This window comes from Stegastes partitus, unplaced genomic scaffold, assembly GCF_000690725.1.
Source record: "Stegastes partitus isolate 25-593 unplaced genomic scaffold, Stegastes_partitus-1.0.2 Scaffold65, whole genome shotgun sequence".
In the NCBI taxonomy this organism is placed as follows: Eukaryota; Metazoa; Chordata; class Actinopteri; family Pomacentridae; genus Stegastes; species Stegastes partitus.
In genome coordinates, this window is record NW_007577796.1 from 224,288 (window position 1) to 246,852 (window position 22,565).

General features: G+C 42.5%; 1 protein-coding gene across 1 annotated transcript in view; it reads right to left on the reverse strand.

The window, feature by feature from the left end:
* Window positions 1–22,565, reverse strand: part of LOC103353233 (A disintegrin and metalloproteinase with thrombospondin motifs 20) — an 82,987-nt gene that overhangs the window by 37,257 nt on the left and 23,165 nt on the right. The window contains exons 9-16 of the mRNA XM_008276104.1: window positions 21,506–21,652; window positions 18,189–18,330; window positions 17,443–17,547; window positions 6,120–6,265; window positions 5,646–5,827; window positions 4,600–4,736; window positions 4,067–4,184; window positions 1,287–1,382 (exon numbers count right to left, since the gene is read on the reverse strand). Coding sequence (XP_008274326.1) covers window positions 1,287–1,382; window positions 4,067–4,184; window positions 4,600–4,736; window positions 5,646–5,827; window positions 6,120–6,265; window positions 17,443–17,547; window positions 18,189–18,330; window positions 21,506–21,652 — 1,073 coding nt within the window. The remainder of the gene's footprint in view (window positions 1–1,286; window positions 1,383–4,066; window positions 4,185–4,599; window positions 4,737–5,645; window positions 5,828–6,119; window positions 6,266–17,442; window positions 17,548–18,188; window positions 18,331–21,505; window positions 21,653–22,565) is intronic.

A 22,565-nucleotide genomic window follows, 5' to 3' on the forward strand; every position in this document is an offset into this window, starting at 1 on the left:
CGAATTAAAAACAGCTTCATAGCACACCCAGAGTATTGCTGTCATTTCCGAAATGTAATCATTGTGAGAAGCACAAACAGTGCCAGAGTGCATTTATATTATATAGTTTGCTTTCAGTATTGATTTATTCTTGCTTTTTCTTATATTGTACATTGCCTGCATGAACTTGCATGATAAAGTACAGGTGAGGTCATTATGAGCTCAAGGATTCCCATTTTGTGAAGTGTTGTTCCTGATACAGACATATTGGCCTTTTTGTACCATAACATTACAAGCAGGTAAGATAAATACATTCTTTTTACTACTATACAGTGAAAAACAGATAAATAAAACCAAACAAAGGCAAATGTAACAATGAGGGACTTGACCAGATTTATAAAGGTGTCAGTAGTTTCCAACAGCTGAGAGCTTAAAACCATCACTTAAAAGGTGACATCTCCTTTTGAATGTGTGTGCTGATATCCTTAATTGTTTCTACATATTGTACCAGCTTCAGTAACAAAGCTGTGAGGGTGTTGCAAAACTATACCATCCTTCATACAGACTCTACTCGCTGAGAGTGCAGTTGCGGCACTCAAGAGCAGCGGTGGTCGACCTTCCCACAGCACTGTGGCAATGAGGCTCCGCCAGATGTGTTTTCTGACAATTTGACTTAAAACATTTTGAACCTGACTTGAACCATCTGAAAATAGGCACCCACGCTTACCACTTTTTTTTTTCTTCTTTTCTGTTTCTGTCTGTCTCTCACTCACATGCAAGCACACACACACACAGACAGAAACACACACACACACACTGAGCCTGGTGGGTCCACCTAACCTTATACCCCTATATCTACTTTCATGCAGCCTGGGCTCCACATGCCTCTAATTAGCACTTATTGCTGCCTCATTTATCTTTCTCAGTGGCTGACACTCCATTTGCTTTCCCAACCAACCCTCGACCAGCCCAAATGGACCAACGCCCCTTGTTTTTCCTCCTCATATATGCCATACAAATGACAGTTTCCTTTCATTTATGGAAACGGTTTGACAACAGTTTGGCCCACGACTCCATGCTCTCTTTTATTAATGCCTGCCTCTACAGCTCCGGGTCACCAAGCCCGGGTGCTTTATGGTCAAGTTAGTGATAATGGCATTGACCTATGAGATGAGAAGTGAAGGGATGTAATGTATCCATCTTATTAGGTTGGACTGCTGCCATTTGAGATTGATTCTTCCAAGAAACCCTGAAATTTGAACCAGTATTGCTTAAAACCACATCCTGGCACTGACGTGCACACTCACCGAGGTAGTTGTCATCTTCTGGCTTTCCAGAGTAGCTGACCTGTTTGATATCGATGTTGGTGGCTCCAGCTGGGATCCGCACCACTGTGTTGTAACCTGAATTCAAAGAAGTGACAGAAGGAGAGAGTGAGTCGGACAGCACAGAACGTTTTAAGAAGCCTCTGAAGGGAATAAAGTAGCAGCAATAACAGCAGTGAACGGTCCCACCTTGGATTTCATAATAGCTTCACTATGCTATACCAAACTCCAGTCAGGGGAAGTCCGGTTCCAACCTCTAGGGAGTTAATTGTCACACTTGGAAAAATACAAAAAACGTTCCAGTCATCTCAAATAACCTGCAGGAGGCCTTGTTTTAGTCTCAGAGGCCTGACCGTGAAATGACATGTAATTATTCCCTGGACCTACCTTTGGCCTGTAATTACTACACCGGGCCTGTTGTCCCATGATAAACTAACACAGAAAACGAGTGAGCAAGGGAGAGGAAAACCAAGAGGTGTCAACAAAAATGTAGGTATGAAGACTTGATGGGGGGGCCAGAAGGAACAAAATAGTCCAAATATAAAGAAAATGGGCAGAAAAGCAAAAATGTGAGAATCTGCGGGTATCAACGGAAAAACTTTCTACGGCCTACTGGATCTTTAGCAGCAAGTATTGTAAACTGAACTTAATCAGATTTAACTCTTGGATCAGAATTCCACAATTGATAAGTGTGACTTCTATTAACAAATAAAAATAAGGATATGTAGATAAATAGCATCAATGACTGGACTCCCTCAAAGGCTTGGTTAGAGATTGCCACCAGTGTCATGTTGACTAAAAATGGCTCAAAGGCACAGTAGTAGACAATTCATATGAACTCATTTCCTTCCTCATATCAGGGCAGGTTGAGAATTTGAACCAGCTGAATGGTATAAAAAGAAAGGTGTGGGCTGATGTGATGCGACAATTAGCCTGACACCTTGAGCCACTCGGGGGCAGCACTTGGTTTACATATCTGCCTCTCATCAGCCATGTAGATCTTTTCACACGTGCATATATTTCCCATCGAAGGCCTCGGTGTGAAGGTTGCTACTTTTGTTTTGCTGTTTCTGCCTGTTAGTGTGCCTTTACCTTAGATCGATCATACAGACCAGTATGAAAACAAACTACTCTGCACATTCCTTCACAATTAAAAACCAAACCTTCATACAGTTGTCCTGTTTTTAAATTGCATGTCAAATTCCCTCTCCAACCACTGGGGAAAGGATAAGCTCGTAAAAATGCAGGGGTGTATCGACTTTAGAAACAGCCAACGTGGTCCCCCTCTGAGGCAACATGGTTTCCACAAGCCATTAGAGGCCTCCGATATCCCCCAGCTTAGCGACTGACCACACACACGATCCTCCGCCGCCACAGAGTGACCCAGGAATTAATAGCAAACACACCACTGTGGGGAAAAGAACACAACCCTGCTGCACACAGGGATGACTGGGGTTCACTTCAAACATGCTTCTCTGTGCCACGAGCAAGAAAAAAGTTGGTGTAGTGTTAATAGAGTGCAGAGGAAAGTGATTTGAATATTTTATTCATGCAAATTTCTTCTCTTGATAATGTTTTACTCACTTCTTGCTTTCATTTCAACAGAGTGACCAATGAACGAAAGGAAACTTGAATACTGTAGTTTTTAGCAAACTCATATGGGGGTAAATTGTGATTTTTGTTGGAACTATTGTTTAGCAATGGATTTGGTGCCCTAACAGGAAAGTTTGTGGGGGACTGATGGTCTTAGCTATAAAAACACCAATAACTATAGAATATAGATCAAAAATATTCATTTAAGCATTGAGATATTGGCTTCTGAGAGTGTGACTTCACTTGAAATGGCCATGAAAGACTAAAAACAGCTCTTTCTCTTGTCTATTCTGATGTACAAAGTAAAAAGAAAGCTAAAGACTGAAACACAGGCAGAGCTGAAAAGATTAAGACAGAGAAGAATTAAAAGACCCATCAAATAATAATAATTTAAAAAAAAAAAGAACAACAAAGGGGCTGAATGACAGAACAACAGGCCCAGAACCAGGAACGGACGGATATCCTGCCTGGGCTGCACTCCCACTCATTTTCTCTTTCTTAGGGTTAAACCAGAATTCGAGGGCTGAGGTCAGCTCCTGGTTTGGTTTAATACAGTCCTCCAACTCTTTGCCCCCAATAGCCAAAAGACAGCAGATGAATAGAGATGCTGAACTCCGTGCCAAATTATTGCGAAGTAAACATGACAAAGGACACACCCAGGGCTTTTTGTGGTAATGCTTCTGCTGTTTTGTTGCCCAGACTTAAAACGGATTGGATGCAATCAGCAGTTGGCCCGAACTGAAGCACCACATTAAGACAGACAGTTCAAAGGGATGATGTCAGGTTTGTGTTTGCTATCGAAAAACCTGACGGAGTGAGCTCGCTGAGTTAATCAGTTCCTAAAGCTTTAGAACGGATTGGTTTTTATGCATTTTTCTTTTTTTTTCAAAATTTGGCTGAGCCATATACTGTTGCTTAAGTTCAAGCTTAATACGCTGAAACATAACCAGACATGACATCAGTGTCTAATATGAGCATGTGGCGTGTCGGCCTTGCAGCCACGTGGAACTGGCAGTCTTTTTCAGCTCGTCTGTGTTTACTGTTTATCACATTTATCATAGCTTATCTGCAGAAGCTGCTGACACACTGTATGTTTAATAGCAACACTTTTTTTTCAGGATAGGCAGCTATTACTGGACAGAACATGTAATCTGAGCAGTGCGACTCACCATACTGAGCATCGTTGAAGGTTCCTGCCAGAGTTTTACACGACGAGTTGTCCCCGCCACACACTCCGCACTTGTCATTCCTTGCTTTCGAGTTCAGTACATGGTCGCAGCCTGCTTGCTGAAGGATAAAGAGAAGACAGAAATGTATGATTTAGATGGATGGGATGTGATATTCTGTAACTAAAAATATTACTTTTAATTTTCTGTACTACATATTTGTCAGCACTCACACCTGGACACCACAAACGTAGCAAATGAAGGTGTTTCTGATTGCGACATATGAATAAAAGCTTCATCCTTTCCAGTAATTAAAAATCATGAGTCATGCAAGTGTATCTGTAGGCTAAGAATGTCAAGTTTGTTCCTCTGCAACAGCCAAAATGTAGTTTTGACACAGATAAACATACTGTATCATGCACTGTGTATCATAATAGCAGGAGAATGAGTTAAGGCTGGCAGTCTTGAAGCTTGTGCAAACACATTTTGTTGTGTACATGCTCAGGTTTAGAGCAGAAGAAGAAGAAGAAACGTACCCTGCAGAGGCCTTGAACACAGATGTCGTAAGTGTCTGGCCCACACGGTGTACCGTCGATGACGCGATCCTTCAGCTGATAGTACGCCATAGTCCCAGCAACTCGGCAAAAGAGCTTACACCGATCCTTCATGAGTACTGGATGGAAAAGAAAACAACAAAATAGACAACGTTAGAGGATGACTCGTAAAATTTAACGAGAACTGAGCGAGAACAAATACCTAAAGGTGACTTGAGTGTGCTTTGTACAAGTTCATAATAATAATAACACTTCACATATAAATCTATTTAAATATTTTTGCAAACTTCAGCAGATTCTTGCTAAAGCTGCCAAATTTTGATTCAGTGTTTGGGAAAAAAATCACTTTGTATCTGACAGTGTACTACCTCCAGGGCTCGGCTTGTTTGCTTGTACAGCAACAATTAAACGAATGAATCACTTGCAGAAACTTTGCCAGATGGTAATCTTACGGGGAAGGCTATCTCGGCAGGGATTGAAATACGGCTGTACAATGGAAAGCTGCCAAGACGTTCATATGGAGGGGCTGCACGGAGCTTTTATGTTGCTTTTGATTTGTGTCAACTAAAGGTTCACACAAGGGCATCTCTTATCAAGGGTATGCAAAGTATGACCAAAAAAAAAAGAAGAAAAAAAAAGACTCGCACACAGATTTGTACTCTAGCCAACACATTCAGTAATTCCTCAAAAAGCACTCTCTATCTCCTTCCCTCATGTATTAAAACTTCAGTACATTAGGTCAAATGCAGTAAATGCACCGATATCACATTTTTGTACATCTTGGCCTTCAACTCCCTCCTACACACAATGTTTACTGTAAAATTGCATGAGAAGTTTACACCAGTAATCACACAAACAGTGAATGACTGCATGCAGGCAAAAACTTCAAAATAAGTACATGCAGTGTTTCAGTTAAACGCACCAAATATACTGTATCATTATTGCATAGTTTGATGTAAATATTTTTCATCTTTGATGCAGTCCAGGTTGCCACAAGACATTTAAATTACATGCTCGAGTGTACTCACTACCACTGTACTTGGGGACCCAGCGGACGGTGGGAGGTAGACCGTTGATGTTGAAGTGCTTTCCATCAAACTGAGAGCACTGCTCTTCACGGAAATCTTTCCGTCCTCGTGGGCATGGCTCAGTGTTGCAAGAGCGGAACTTCATCCTGCGACCCACACAGAACTTACCGCCATTTCTGGGCCTAGTGGAAGAACAGATCACAGAAAAGCTACACATAGCTGGAGTTTAAAGATCACATTTTAGCTTGTTTGACCTGAGCTTTGGGACTTCAAACCAACATTATTTACATTTACAATTTACAAGAATGAATAACTCTGTCCCTTAATGTTGCTTACAATCAGGTTGAGAGATGCTAAATCTGACATGCAGCTTTGTTACACACTCAAGTTTGTTTACACTTCCTATTCAGAGTCGCACACATATTTGCACTTGGTAATGGCTCTGATTGTCAGAACTGTCTGCTTCTTTCTTACTCAGGCTTGTTGCAGTCTCTCATGGTGCTCCTTGTTCCTCCACCACAGGACCTGGAGCAAACACTATACGGACCCCAGGGACCCCACTCCCCATGGACTGGCTGCAGATCCAACTCCTTGTTTACACACATTCCATGTCTGCAATACTGTATGTGAATACACACAAACACAGGTCACATTAAAAACCATGACTGTAAGTTCTGCACTGCACAAGACAAACACAGACAGTATTGAGCGTTGTTGGGAGCAACGTTCCTCTTCTTAATGCTGTTTACATCTTTAATCTTGGACTGATTCCACATCTATCTCTATCTCTGAGAAAAATGCATTTCATCGATCCAATATGTACATCTAGTGAGTGACAGAAGCAGTTTAATATAAAACAATGGTAACCTAAGACTTGCATAAGTTGTTGAATATTTCCCTACTTTTCAAAATATTACAGACTCGTAGTTGCCACAGTCATTCCTCAAATGGGCTTTGTCTTTCATATACAGGTTCTACAAGACTGATTCAAATAGTCAAAAGAAATGTTGTTTCACAGTCAAATAAAAAAAAAAAAGGAACAATGTCACCGATTTGCTATGCCACAGACAATGGAGAATACAGGCAAAAATTTCTCTTTAACCAGTTTTAGATTGTAAATACAAAATTACACAACACAGTTTTCCCACAGTACACCCAATGTGACATAGTAAATAAGGCGCCCGGTTTCAAACAGCATGTACCCACTAAGCAACTTTTGCCAAGAAGTGCTAACACTGCTTTCATAAGCGAAGCACGGCAGGCACATTTCCCTTTGTGTGTAACCAAATCCCCCTCTCAGTGACTAAGATATCGGAGGGTCCTGTTCACTGAAAGAATGCAGGACAAGACGGCGTCTGTCTGGGTACGTAGCCCGCCGTCCGGGCACACAGGCACGGGGAGCAGTGGCACCATGAAAAGGAAACTCTAGAGTTGTGATAACAAGAGGAACAGAGTTCATTACTGGCTTGACATCAGGAACTCCCTTCTCTTGCTGAGCTGTGCATCTACTCTGGAACACAGCGTGAAACCCAAAACCAGAAAAGGAGGACGCTCTTTGCTGAGGGTGTTCATTTTCACTTAATTTTGTTTGTTTGTTGATGTGCAAGTTGTTACTCTCACTGCCAGCTCCAACCAGATGAGAAATGAGACTTCTATCATTTCAACTGGCCACACATCCATTCTGCTACAAGTCATTCAATCCCCAGCTTCAGATATAAAAAAAAAAAAAAAAAAGCGAAGACCTCCTGATCTGAAGACTCCTGAGAACTGAGAACAAAACCATGTGAGATCCGCTTGAGCGGATTTTCATAATTACGCTAATAAACCAGAGAGGTTATCAATCAAAGTCATCTCTTGGACAATGGCTAATCTGGCCAGTCTCTGCTTTCACATAAATTCACAATTTGCAGCCTTTACTTTAGATGAACACCTGCAAAAGTGCAAAGTCATACACACAACCACATGTAAAAATACACAACTTGGCAACGCTGCTTCTACTATCCTGGCCTAGTTTGAATGTGTGTTTTACACACTTGTGGGCCTAATGATGGAGTGTAAAGTCTATGCACAATGACAGGCAGGTGTTAACAGCTGCAGGGTATGGAGCAAACAAGCCACAAACATTTCCATAATCCAGACCTGGTTTGAGTAATCGTCTGGCCCATTCTTCCTGCTTAACTCCACGGTAAATGCAAATACAAGGCACTGATACTTTTGTTGGAGCGCTCACAATAGATTCAGAGAAGAAATAAAGTAAAAAGGCAGTGAGAAGAATGTGATAAAACCTCCACATGAGTGGAAATAGCTTCCACACCATGAAAAGGCGAACAGGTGCTGGTCCATGTTGGCTGAGCAACCTTCTAAAGAGAAACAGAGCTAAACATTTGGAGTTCATGAAACTGTCAAAGAAACACAGTTAAGAAGCAAGTCCAAAAGCTTTCCGTCATCATAGCAAGGAGTTTCCCTTCCCCCCACCTCAACTCGGGGACCGTCGACCCGGACCTGAGCATCCCTTGTATACCTCCTCTCCACAGCCACCCATCCCCCTTATCCCCTTATGGGAAATTGCAAGGGCCACGCAGAGACCACCACAGTGCACCCGGGCAGCGGGACCCAAGGAGCTGTCAAACACAAGGCGGACTGTCTGTCACAGAGGACCAAAGAGTGTGTAAGCCTCTGAGGCATTCCACTCTCCCCGCTGGCACCCTGTGTTTACAACCGTTTTGTTTGGCTTGAAAAGGTGATGTGGGTGAAAAAAGAAAGGAGGAACTGGGGAGGGGGGGGAGCGGAAAGGAAAAAAACATCTGTGTGAGATGATGTATGCGCTAGTGTGTGCGCGAATGTGAGCATGTGCATGACTTTGGGTGCGTGTGTGCACATGTGTGAAAGTGTGTTAAGTGTGAGAGTGATTGCTAGGAGTGTGGAGGCATCTGGGGGCCACGCTCAATTCCAATTAGCCGCTTTTCGAAAGTGCGCAAACATACTTGGAAAACACTGAGGTGAAAGGCAGACTTGGCGAAGCTCAAACAAGCATTAAGGCCACCGGCAAACGCCTTCCTAGAAAGACTGTCAAATTTTGTCCTCAGTTGGGAATGTGGTGAGACATTTCAAGGTCATGTGAGAGAAACCTGTCCAGCTGTGACAGCATGTGTTTCAAATTAGGAATTTCACAAAGACACACGCTGACTCACCAACTCATACCAAGACATGCATGCATCTTGCACAATGCTGCACATAGATGCGCAAATAATGCACATACGAAACAACACGCAATGCTTTTGCCTCTTGGCTCTCAAACCACGTAGCAACTGACACATACAGCCACAGAGCGTCGTCACCAGGCTAACAACGACAGTGGGAATAGTAAGGACAGCAGCATCTGCTCTGAGCTCCTCAGCTGGCTGGTTTGGAAGCAAGCACCCTGTAATTGCCAGGAAACTGTTGCAGCGAGCACCTCATTTCTGAACCCAAGCCATACATCACTGCAGGAATGAGAAGGCAGAGGACTGATTTAAAAAGCACTCCGCTCTTTCATTTTAACACAACCATTTCCAAAAGGCATCACCTTTCATGTTGCGGTGTCTTTCTCATGGCTCTGGGTGAGGAGTTCACCCCGGCCTTGGCAGGTTTGAGGGGTTTGTGTACTTCTCTCTTGCAGCAAGCCCCCCCCCCCTCAGAAATGCACAATTAATAAGACTGCAATCTGGAAAACAACACCTTTCTGTAACATCTGGAACAAGCTGTCAAAATGGCACAATGTGGACCACCGCTGTTGATTTTCAGTAAAGCATCATTCACTTCTACATGTGTTGTAACTCGACCTAGAGGTGAGAAGTGATATAAAGCCCATAAAGCCACAGTAGTATGGAGATTCTCTGCAGAGCTGTCGTTGGGTAGCTGGGGGACTGGAAACAAGTCAAATGACAGGTGTTATTATAGAGTGGATTTACACTGCCTCATTTTTCAGCCCAGGCGTGCATTTTTTCCCTGTTAGTTCCATATTTCCTCTTTCCATCGTGTTAAAAAGGGTGTGAAGACAGGAGGAAGAGAAATGACAAGACACAGTGGAAGGTGAGAGAAAGAGAAGAGGAGGAACAACATGATGCAACCATGACCCCAACCAACCTCTCCTTTTATCTCCCTACATGGTTTCCTATCCTCTTTTGCCACCTCTCTGTGATCCTTCCTTCCCCCACATCTTTCCAAGAAGTGCAAAGGTTGTCATTACAGTGAATGAGTAGTTTGGCTCCATCAGCTGTTCCACTCACGTGCACTTCAGAGACACTTTTACCATTTGTCTCGCTCACTTATCATCATCTCTGCACAACAACTGAGATACACATACCTCTTGTAATCTTTAAAGCTGTGCTTTACTAGGATTTTTAAATTGAAAAAGGAACAAAAATGACTACATGTAAAGTGAAAGGTGCTGTGGGAGCAACAAACCCACAGAGAATCAAATGTTTCAGCCTTTGAGATATTTCTTTTGGCTCTTGTAACTTTGTGTTTTATTTTTAAACCTGTACAAAAGATTTTTGGCCACTATGGAGGCAGCACAACAAGCTATAAACAGAGCACACTGGCATACTGTCTCCTCATAATCTGCATATAAATCTTTAACATAGCCTCCGTGACATTATCCATTGGTTTGTGGACTTCTGTTTAAAACCTGGAATTTATGCTCTTTTGAAATCATACAATAACAACAACTAATTTCTAACTGTGAGCCCAAATGCACTATGCATGGTGACATGGTAGCAACCTGTCACTCACAAGATGCCCTAAAACATATTGTCTTTTATTGTCTATTTGTCTCTAAATAGTATCATAATTTACAAAATAAATGTCACACTGCATTCAAAAACTCTTGAAACTAAGGATACAGGCCATTAAATCATTTGAAAAATGTTCACCAAAGTAACAAATCAATTGAGAAGTAGGGACATTCTGTTCTATACAATCTGACTTTTTTCGCAACAAGAGTCGCCCCCTACCAGCTATTAATAAGAATGCACGTCTAAGGCACTTCCACGTTGGCTTCACTTTTTAGATCCAGAGGCTACACCTATCTTTTATACACAGTCTGTGCTTGTAATGCTGATAGTGTGAACGTGTTAGGAAACAATGGCACACTTGGACATTGAGCAGACATGCAGCAGCACTAGAATTTATCTGAAGACTTGTTTATGTCACCCTAATAGTTGTATGTATAATATTCCCTCTGCTTTAAGCTCTGCTGAATCATCTGCTACATTAACCAGCTAAAAGCAAACTTTGTCCATCTGTTGTTTGGTGCTGGGTTATCGAAAGCCTATGGTATAGTAACAAAAGTCAGCCCCTTGAAAACAGTATAACTCAAACACAGTTGTAAATTACAGTAAACTTCAGAATTTCAATATTTAAAGTGACGTTATCATCAGTGGTTAGTGTTGGCTTGTCATTGTTAATAGTTAAATTATTGTTGTTGTCCAAAAAAGGAACACAGCAATGCTGATATACGTCCTACAAAACAAAAGATGGGAAAATACAAGCCTGCTTATTCTGCAGTTATCAAACTTATTTCAGTCAACCAGCAGCTGTTTCAAGCAAAAGAGTTTGAAGTTAGCAACTAGCTGTTGTAAGCTAAGCTCGGTGACAGACATTCTCAGGAGTTGGTGGAGATAAGAAAAATGGGGTTTAGGTGGATGCCATGCAGTAGGTGGCAAAAACGTGATGTGTAGATAAGGAAATGTCCAAATATTTGCAACTACATTGGCTAGGGCTGAACAATTGATGGATTTCGAAACATGTTTGAAACATTACAATTACAAAGGCGGCAATTTAGGATATAATGGATGTGACTGTTTATAATGAGACTAAAGCTGCACTTTAGTTGTATTTAATTAATGCAGATTAAAACTTTAGTGATGCCCATGGACCAATGTATGGTTTAGGCATGCATGCTATAGTTTCACTGACCTAAACCCAGTTTTAATAAATTCTGCAGCGAGTCTTGACCCAGGCTGTAAACACCCTGCCGTCCTTGTGTAACAGTCCCGTTTATATGGTGTCTCAGGTGGTAATGCTCACTCACATAATATAAATCTATTACACCGTCAATATGTAACTAAAGCTTGAGTTTAAAAAAAAAAACAAAAATACAGCAGAGATCAAAATGCAGAAAATCACAATTAAATATTGCTCCAAAATTGTTCTACCCTAACATTAGCAATGAGAATTTTATAAGGGTCATATGCACGCGTACAGCTTCGGAATGAATTATTAGACCACTGCGCATTTTCTTCTTAAAGTTGTAAAGGACAGCTGTTTTGCTGCTTTCATTTTGCTTGGTTGTATTCCTCTATGTTAAGCACCGAGATTCTCAGCCTTTTGCAGTTCTTTTCTTCTAGGCAATGTTGTTATAATTTTGTCTGGATTATTCTGTTGGCTTTATAAACTGTACACAGCTTATCCACCAAACAATAGTGACGCAAAAGTGATTTTCGACCATCTCGTGTGAATTTTGAAATGTTTACACTTTCAATATCTCATATTTCTGAACATAACTTATTGTATGCATTAAAAGATACTGTAATCATTTAACCGCTATGATGAAATTAACACAAAATCATCAATGTTGAAGGTCTGTTGTGTGGACTTTGTAAAGTCTAATAATTCTTTCCAAAACTTTGTATGTCAGTTTGTGTTTTTTCAGCTTCTTGCACATTATATCTCTTTTCCCATACAGCATAAATATCACCACACTACACTCTAATCATGCAAATAAATGTCACTGCTTCTGCACGACCAGCAATGAAAGCTCCCCTCACCGGCTACCGGACACAGTAATTCCATCAGCAAACTACGTGAATGCTAAAACAACAATCCTCTTGTTAGCCCAAATCCACAGATATGTCTGTGATGATGGCAAATCAAAGTGGCAACATCCTGCAAATATCCAGAGATTAGCTTAGAGTGACACTGATACCAGTCTCACAATCCCGAGCTCTCATACAGGCACACGCGCACACACAAACCACACACAAAAATACACACAAACACACACACACACACCCCGTCCCAGCATCGTACGACAAGTCTGTCAGGCTGCCAGTGGAGCTCCAGCCAACACTCACCGCCTCCGCCAACAGACTCCATTCTGCCCTGGCTTCACTTTTCAAGACCTCACTATCTCACTCTAATTGGCTGAAACCAGAGCAGGTCGTCATTCTTTTCCGAGGAATGTTCTGGAAATCAAAAACAACTTCCCGTTTACTCACTTACACTAACCGCTCAATTAAGCCCCTATTAAGAGTATCAAGGAGCTTTTTTTCAAAATGTTACACTTATTTAAAGAAAAGAATCAGCAAGCAGGTTTGAATGAAATCAAAAACATTTGAATGTTTAATTTGTCATGTTGCATGAAATCCATATAAGATGTCTGTGGAGGCTGCTTTCAGTCATGACGACTCCTAAAGTTGGCAACAAGACGAACACAACTGAGAACAATGAAAACTTTGACAACAAAACATCACAGTTTATTCAAGCGCAGTCGCCACTTTTTCTCTCTGCCACCCACTGCGTAACGACGTGGTGAGAAGCAGCGCCGGGATCTTCAAAGGGCGGGGACATGGATACGAGGCCAAGCGGTCCCCAGCTTTGGCTTGACAGGCGCTTATTGACCACGCTGACCGGCCCCTAATCTACACAAACTCACACATCTGCATGTGTGTGTGTGTGCATACACTTAAAATTAGGTAATTCTGCAATACGTGCATGTACGTGAGCCCACAATCAAAACACACACACAAACAGACACACACAGACATACAGGCAGGATCCTTTTGAAGAATGAGAGGGACTGCAAAGGGGAGGAGTAAAGGAGAAAGAGCAGGAGAGGAGAGGATGGAGGGGAGGGAGGGTGGTGGCGGTATTTATAGACAACAAGTGATGGGATGCCCTCGTTAGTGCACGGCCCACTGAGCCAGATGACAGACGCGCCGCCAAGAGGTCATGTGACCGCATTACTCACTTCGGCGCCCTGTGAAAGCAATAGATGGGGAGCGAGAGGGTGGGAGGGAGGGAAAAAGGCAGGAGTAGAGCAACAGAGAGAGTCAGGGAAGGCTGAGAGAGAAAACTACCCATGAACCCTGCAGTGCCCATTGCCCTATTTTAACTAAGCAGTATACAAACAAAGTTGTTTTTTTTTTCCCACTCTTCATTTAGGGGACGTGCTTCTCTCCCACTATTTGGGCACTGACCTCAATTTCCCAATGCGGTCACTACTTTGTTTCATAACTCGACAGAACAAAAAAAGAAAAACTCTCTCCAGACAACGCAGGCGGAAGAGTTGACTGCAATTCAGAAGATGTCATTTTTTTATGAGATAACACTTGACAATGCAGTCTTTGGCCTAACATAAGATTTGAAGCAAATCTTTCAAGGGGAGCTGTGGATGCTAAGACGATACCTGCTGCGAGCTTCCCCCATAGAGGCCATAGTCGTAATCCTCTAGATCTGACACCTTAGAGCCAGGAGCTCGACCCAAAATCCTGTAAAGCCTCAGACTTGAACCTCATGACTTCTTTGAGAAGGGGTCAGGAGATGAAGTGGGAAGGTGCGAAAGATGGATTATTTTACAAATTTAATGAGGTGCAGTGGACAAATGCAAAACGGAGGCACCAAGAGACGTAAAGAACAAACAAAAATGACACAAAAGAATCAGGAAGCTCATCTGGCTGCGCAGATTATCAGACTTTAGAGGCACAAGGATGAGCACAAACATACGCAGACACACACAAACACAACCACACTGAAATACCACATAAAAGAGCACTTGTATGGGCAGGTGAGTGCTGGTGCAGGGTCCCCTGCTCTTTCAACTCATGCTACTTCAAACGGCACCCTGCATGAAGATGAAGCTGGGGCCTCAGCACCACAAACAAAGGTGGTGCCACCATTGACGTATACATGGAAAAATGAAAGAAAACCTTTCTCGTGGTCAGAAAACAGCTGCTGGTAAAATATCACATATGGTTTTTAGCCATGCATTGTGGCTCTAGTGATGGTAATATCAATCTGTTGGTTGGTCAACCACTTTTATTTATACTGATATGTTAAAAAAAATATTGGATGGACCTTCATGATGCCCAAAAAAATTACCCCAATGACTTTGGGATCCCCTGATTTTGTATCTAGCGTCACCAGCTCACTCTTTGACGTTTGGGACTTTCAGTAAGGTAGATTGCGAAAATAGTTGATGGAGACAAATTTACCAAATCATTGTTTACAGTGTCTATAAAAGACCAGACATCTGTGGTAATCTAACCAAGTCAGCTCAAGTGGGGTTAAGAGTTTGTATCTAAATAAAGCAAACCACTTGGTGTGATCAAACTTTATGTGTCTCTCCCACATACAGGCTGAGAGCAGTACGAGAGCTACGATCCCAGGACCATTACTGTTTAGTCTGGTTGTTGTAGTTGGATTAAGATGTTAGCTATCCCCTGTTAACCTCTCCTCGCTAGACTGGGCTGATCCAGGACCTAACATGGTGAGGAGGGCGATGGAGCCAGATGAAAGGATATAAGGGATATGAGACTTACATGGGCCCACACTGCAAGACTCCTGGAGGGCAGAAGGTTAAGGAGAGAAGAGAACCCTCCTTCCCTCCTTTGCTCCCTCTCTTTCTTCCTCTCATGCATGTTCTGAATGCTAAACACCAGCCCACCATGTCCTCATCCCCCTGAACCTCCTCCTCGCTCTCCTCCTCCCTTCTCTCCTCCCACCTCCTGCTCTGCAGAATCACTGATGTGAGGTCTTTTGTGAGAGCACTGGCTGGCCTCAGCCCGGGCTCTGTTACGGCCTGACCACTGACCCACTCACCCGCCTTTTAAAGAGGTTTTAGGGTCATGGGTTCACAACAAGGTGACTCAACTGTGAATGGCGGGCGGCATCCTCTTTCAAAGGGCTCATGTCTTCACCTTTCCCTCTTAGGACTCTTTCTCTCTCTCTCTCTCTCTCTCTCTCTCTCTGTCTCTCTCTCTCTTCTCCCCCTCTGTCTCTCTTTTCTTTCCTTTTTCTCTCGTTCTCTTTTTGCGCCCCCCCCATCCCTCCCCCTTTCCATCCATGTATCCTCAGTGACTGACCCGCCGTCTCAGCTCTAATTAGCATAGCATCCCAGAGCGAGGAGAACATGAAGGCTAATGGGGGTTGGGGCCCCGTAACAACACTGAGGGTAAAGCTTCAAGTTTCTAACTAGGGCCATCACCTGACCACATTTACATGGGTTTCTGCAACCAGAATGCAAGTGGCGGAGTAATGCATGATAAATTATTCTTTTTTCTTGGTAGAGGAAGCGAACTAGAAGGGAAAAGGCATCGGGATTCAAAACGGTGCTGCGCAGGAGGTTTGGCTTGTGCGAGTAATGTATGCTGTTGAAAATGCAATGAGGCCAACTTTCACAACAACGCTGATTAGAAAACGAGGGAATACACTGAGTGTTGCAACATGGTGCTTACTTAAATCTATCCCGTATGTGAGTTTAACAGAGTCTGGTTTCATGGTGGCTGCAAATGGGTGAACTTTAGTGAATTAGTTAATTCAATGTGTCCATTTCTTATGTGGGATACAGATGTTGTCCTCCCACAACACAAGAAACATAGAAAACGTCTTTATGGGCAGGGTAGAGTCAATCAGAGTAGTCCAATACACACTGACTGACTGATTCACTATTTAGCACTTGATCTAAATACAATATAGGTGACAAAATCCAAGGAAAAACCTGAACCCTTGACCCCTACTATGAGGGGATCTGGTGGCTCTGTAATGCTGTGGGGACATTTTTGCTGACATGATTGAAAGAAAGGATCACTGCAAAGTTGCTCGATATTGAATCATTTCTATCCTGATGGGTGTGGTCTCTTCAGGGATGGCAATGCCCCTCAACCCAGTTGAACACCTATTTGAGATTTCAGAGCAGCTCACTCTCCCAATACCATCACAAAAACACAAAAGGAAGGAATATTTGTGATAAGAATGGTGTTCGTCTCAAAGCATAAACATAGCACCAAGAAAATAAGTAAAAAATTCAGTGAAATGATCAAAGATATAGGCCAAATAGACATTTTGAGAGAAATTAACCCCAAAACAAGAAGATATACGTATTATTCCAACCCAAATTCAGTCTATACAAGAATAGATTACTTCTTTATCTTTGGTAAGGACAGATTAAGGATCAGTGACTCAGAAATAGGTACAATAGATTTAAGTGATCGTGTCCTGATATATATTACAGTTGATCTAAGAAACACAACATGGAGATTCAATTCAAGCCTATTCAGCGATCCTAAATTCAAAAAAGAAATGAGTAATGAAATTCAAATGTATATAAAAGCAAATGATAATGAAGAAACCTCACCACCCATATTGTGGGATGCAGCAAAAGCCATCTTAAGAGGGTAAAGAAAAAAGAATGGTTTTTAATCCTTGCAGTGGAGCTCTCTCTCTTTTTTTTTTTTTTTAAATTGCTAAGGTGCTCTGAAGCTGTTCATCAGCACGTGGTGGCTCAACACTAAGACACTTCATGTTGGTTTTTCCTTAATTGTCACCCATCTGTAGATCAAACACTACTTGTGCTGCACTTTTCACCCACAGTACAGGCTCAGAAAACACTGCAGTTTTACAAGACATCTAGCTAGACTCCCAAACTGGCAGGCCTTAAATACAAAGTGGAGCAGAGTGTGCATTTTAGTATACACCTTTTTATATGATTTGACTTGTTCATTCCGCAACACGGATTTGCACGCATGTGCTGACTTACCATTCCATGTCCACAGTCAGTCCCATCTGCCAGTGGCATGTGCTGGGTGCGACAGCCTTTATGATCCCCTTCTGCACTCGTACACCACAGCCTCTTGCATTGTTTCTGCGGGGAAAAAAACAAAGTCAGCACTGGCAATAAATCATTTTGGGCTGAATGGGGGAAAATGTGCATCCCATACCCTGGCAACATTCGACAGCTTTCAACACATGCACAATAGACTAGAAATGTTTAATTTGTTAAGACTTTGAAAAACAACAGAATTTAACTGCTACATCGTCCATTATTGCCCAACTTGTTGTGGAAGCAAGAAAGTGCGCTAATATGTTAATTGGTTGATTAAACAATATTGACGTCTAAGAAACTGCCAACTGACTGTTCTTCAGTGCTTTCCAGACATGTGCACATTACATGTTTAATAGCTCAACATTCGATTTTAATCAACATCTGTGCATGTGACAACACATTAATCTGCCTCTTTGTATCTTGTTATGCCTGTTATGCATTCTGCATAGGGATTGACAGAGTGTAATGGGCTCTACTGTACTGTAAAATAAAGGACCCACATTTAGCGGACTACACTTTTATATATGTTGGACTATAGGTATAACTGATATGTTCGAAAGTTTGATAGTTTAATAAAAAGGGGTTCCTGTACATCGGGGAAGAACAGTTTTACCTACTCCTGAACTTTTCTTTACTTTTTTCAGTGTGGTTGTCCTTGCTTTGATATCAAGCCAACTCACCATGTATGGACAAATTTGGGAACCAGGACCAAACATCAGTTCACACTGTCTGTTGGCATTGTACATCTGACCAGGAAGGAGGGTGGGCAGCTCATATGTTCTGCCTGCAGGCTCATCAAGGAGGCACTCTCCATAGCCAGTGCTAAAAAAAAAAAAAAAAAGTGAAGTGTATGTACAGTAAAAAAAAGAAAAAAAAAAGAAAACATAAAACCACTGCAGTGTTTGCACAAACAGAAAAATAGCGAAGGCACACATGTTCACAATGCAAACTTTCATTCCATGAAGATAACCTTGTGTTTTCCAACCCCATAAATTATCAACATGTGTCATGTCTTTCATAAAAAGCAAAGTAAACATTTCTGCGTCATTGTCTGCGATCATCCTCAGATGTGTTTTCCCCTGTGGGTGGTCCGTAAAGATACCGAACAGAGAGACTGATACCACTTCCCCTTAAAAAGCCTGTTAGTAATGAAACTGGAGTTTGGCGCCATAGACTGAACAAGACAGCATTTCGATACAGGCTGAAAAGAATCTGCGTGCTGACCACATTTTTATCTGAAGTGTGTTTTTCTATGCTGAAGGCAAACAAGAGAATTTAGAATCATAAAGCACCTTGATTAAGTTACATAAATCAGTGCCAGCACCAGCATTGCAGCATAATGACAGATTGTGCTGTACATCAGCCACACCCTGAGCCACAATGCAGTAACAGAGACAACAAAAGCACAGCTGGACTGAATATATATGCACCAGCAGCCAGCATATAAAATCATCAGCCTTTGCGGTTGTGAAAAGGCACTACACAAACATGTTAGCAGAGCGAGTTGAGCCACAAAGGATCTCTTCTTTTTGTGTTTACTTTGGAAAAAGGAAACTTTCAAATGAGACAAGTATAGATGTGTAATTACACAACATGTCTGCACCGCTCTGACAAATTTCATCCTGGATTGAGCTGCTAAAACACCTGCTCGACAAAGCACCAGCTGATGTGACAGGCCAATAATTATACAGGATTATTCTGAGTTACCATCACTTTGTTTCTTTACCCTTTCATTTCCAGCCGTAATGTAGGAAACTGTAGCAAACGCTGGCTGGTGGAAGAGGAAAGATTGCACAAGAAGAACACAGCAGCAGAGGAAGACGCTCTGAATGAAAACTATGGAGCAGCCTGTCAAGGAATCATACAGACATATTACAGTGTCTTTCAGCAGTTGGTCATCTGTCTAATCAGTGTCCTGGAACTTAATGGAATGATTATTAAGACCAAGACAGACAGATCCACAGGGGAAAGGGGTCAGCGTGGTCATTTTTTAAATGAAATGTCTACCTGATGTCTTTTTTTGGAAAAAGAATATCAGCCGTGTGGATTCAAGACACTGTGGCGATTCCTTTCTGGCATCAGAAGAGACTAAACACCTGGCGGCCAGTGGGAGACGTGAAATTGAGTGTATTTACAAGATGACTTTAAGTTGATAATTGTGTTTTTATCAAATGAGACTAAACAATTATAGCTCTACCTATACAATACAGAGAGTCCGTTCATATGCAGCATTGATGATTTCTGCAGAGGGCCAGGTGTCACTGAGCATCACCGTTCAGTGTTGAATCAAACAGTGCCAGTCCTGTCAGAGTTTTGTCTGTGACAGAATGCACCAATTATTGCACATGGAAACATAAAAAATTGACAGAGGTTAAGTTTAATTTGGAGAAACATGTGGTACATAGACACATTTTGATTTTATCAAGAAAAAAAGGCATATTTTGGACTGAAGTTTTCGTGAGCGATTTGTCGCTTCAGCAATTTTTTTCAGGTGTGCAAAAGAAAATGATGGGACTTGCCCACTGCTAACGATTATGTGGTTTCAAAACACCGAGCAACAACAACTAGAGGTTGGCATCAGTCAAAGATTTGCATTTTACTTTTATATCTGGATTTTGTGGTTTAAATCAAATGGCACAGTGCCAGAGGAGGAATGAATAGTTTCTTTATGTAGCGGTTGACACATAATAACGCTGCACAACAGCAGGACACTTTTCATCAGCTTTCAGGTGCGGGAGTTCAGTGCACATTATTACAGCAACAGTGAGATAAGGGGGAGCAGAAGGGGAATCCTTTGCCTTTTGAAAGGGATGTTTGAGAGGTGGCGCGGCCTTTCGTTTTTTAAACTGGTAGGAGAGTGGTGCAGATTGAATTTGCTCTTCAGGGAGAATGGGCAGTCAAAACACTGACGTACTTGACCAGGTCAGTCCACTGAGCAGGAGTGGTACTGTAGAAGTACTAGTTTGAATCAATGCTCCTCATTGTTGGCTGGAGACAAACTTCAAAAGCGCTTGGACTGCACTCTCAAGGGCCTTTCCCACCACTACCGCTCCCACACTGAACCAAGTGCTGCTTTAATCTCTCCTCTCTACCTGGCTGTTTGCTATAAATCCCATGTGGCCACCAAATGTTAAGGTTTGTCACAAATGCATTTGACATTTACATCATACTCTTGCTGGTTTTTGGGTTGCAATCAGCCACAAACAGAAGCCCAACACAGTTGACATGGACCCATCCAAATAATGAAGAGATTGATGAAGATTTTCCTCGTCTTGGCGGTATGTTCCGACCACACGACGTCGAGGTCACTGCCGGCTGGAAACTATGCAAAGCACAACCTTAAAACTCCCATGTGAGGCGTCGCCTAACACTGCGCTCTCGAGATGCATCTGGTCAACAAGGCCGTCCTTTGTGAAGGCCTCCACAATTAACAGAGGAAAGGAGGCAAAGATTAAAGGGTCATGTCCAGGGAAGATCTAATTATAACTGACATTTCCCATTTTAAAGGGAAGTCCTTCACCAGGATCAGTGACCATGGTGCGGGTTAGGAGCTGCTGAATGAGCCGTTGCCCCGTGTTACAGGTTCTGGTGTGGAAAGGAGGCTAGTGACTAGATTAGTGTTTGCCCAGCCTCTTCAGAGCGGGGCTCTGTCTGAGTGGTGGGACAGCTGAAGGGCCGCAGAAGATCCATCGCACAGGTCAGCTGAGGAAGACCCCGGATTCAAACAGGAAATACTCTTTCAACACCAGGCAATAACAACTCAACACAGTTTACATTGCGCTGACCTGTCTACAGAGCTATGTGGGAGACGTGGAAGCCATTTGTTTTGCTAGGTATGTCACAACAAGTAAAAGTTAATGGCGCACTTAAAACATGGATGTAGTAATATCCCATTGGGAAACTATCGCTTTATCTTCCATTAGAAGAGTCCCTGATAAGTGGTTTGTTTTGATGACGGATCAGTTTAGAACTGGACAGGAGAACTGGATGTACGTACTCTAGAAACTCTGTGATGTACTTCCGACTGCACTTGGACCACGACCAGGGGTTGGTGTCGTAGTTGAGGGTCGGAGCCATGACGTGATACTGGTGCTTCATGCCTGCCTCCCGGCACTTGGGGTTGTCATCATGAGGCATGTTGAACCTGGTGCAGAGTGAAAGGAAAAAGGAGCGGTTAGAGATGGCGAGAAGAATAGAGAGAACACACACAAAGCGATTATCAACCGCTTAACGGCTATGTTGTAGTAAGAAGGATAAATGTCACAAATTCAGCCATTTTGAACAAGGGCTCACCCCGCACCATCCCTGTGGGCCGCCACACACAGACGCAGACACATCTGTGAGTCATGCTATACACTTCGCACATTTTCTTCCACTTGTCTGTTTGTATTTCTTTTTCACTCCTAAATACATACATCTCCCTATTTGTGTTAACTCCCAAACAACCCTCAAAAGGCTGCAATAAAACTCCAACTGGCCAGTTGGGTTGTGCAACATTTTATGTAGAACGTTGCTATCCATCTATCAGCATCTATTCAGCTCCACTATCATGGCAAACATGCTGGTGAGAACCACCTCCAGCTCACCCCATAGAGGTCAAAGGTGAACATCTCACATTCTCGCAGGGCTTAATGTAGAGTGGAAGGTCCGGGCAGAAACACCACGATGTGTCAGTGCACACGTGTGCTGCAATGAAATCTTCAATTATCAGCTATAGAGACATATCTGGCTTCATCAAAAAAATCAGTCAACTAACAGAAAACAGGAGTCTTCACAGCAGAACCGCTGTCAAAAGTGAAGCATGCCATCTGCAAATTAATGAATTCATCGCGTCCGCCGGTAGTTGGCCGTCTCATAAAGCACGTTGTTCTTGATTATGTCCAGAGCAGTGTAGTCCAATACGGATGTCCTGTTTGGTGCTGTGGTTTTGGCGTACAACCCGTAACACATGTAGTGCAAGTACACATGAGTGCACACGTATTTATACACACAGGAACCCTTGCAGCTGTATGATGTCTGAGATGTTTACAACAGGATGTGGGCCAGTGCTGGGCCCT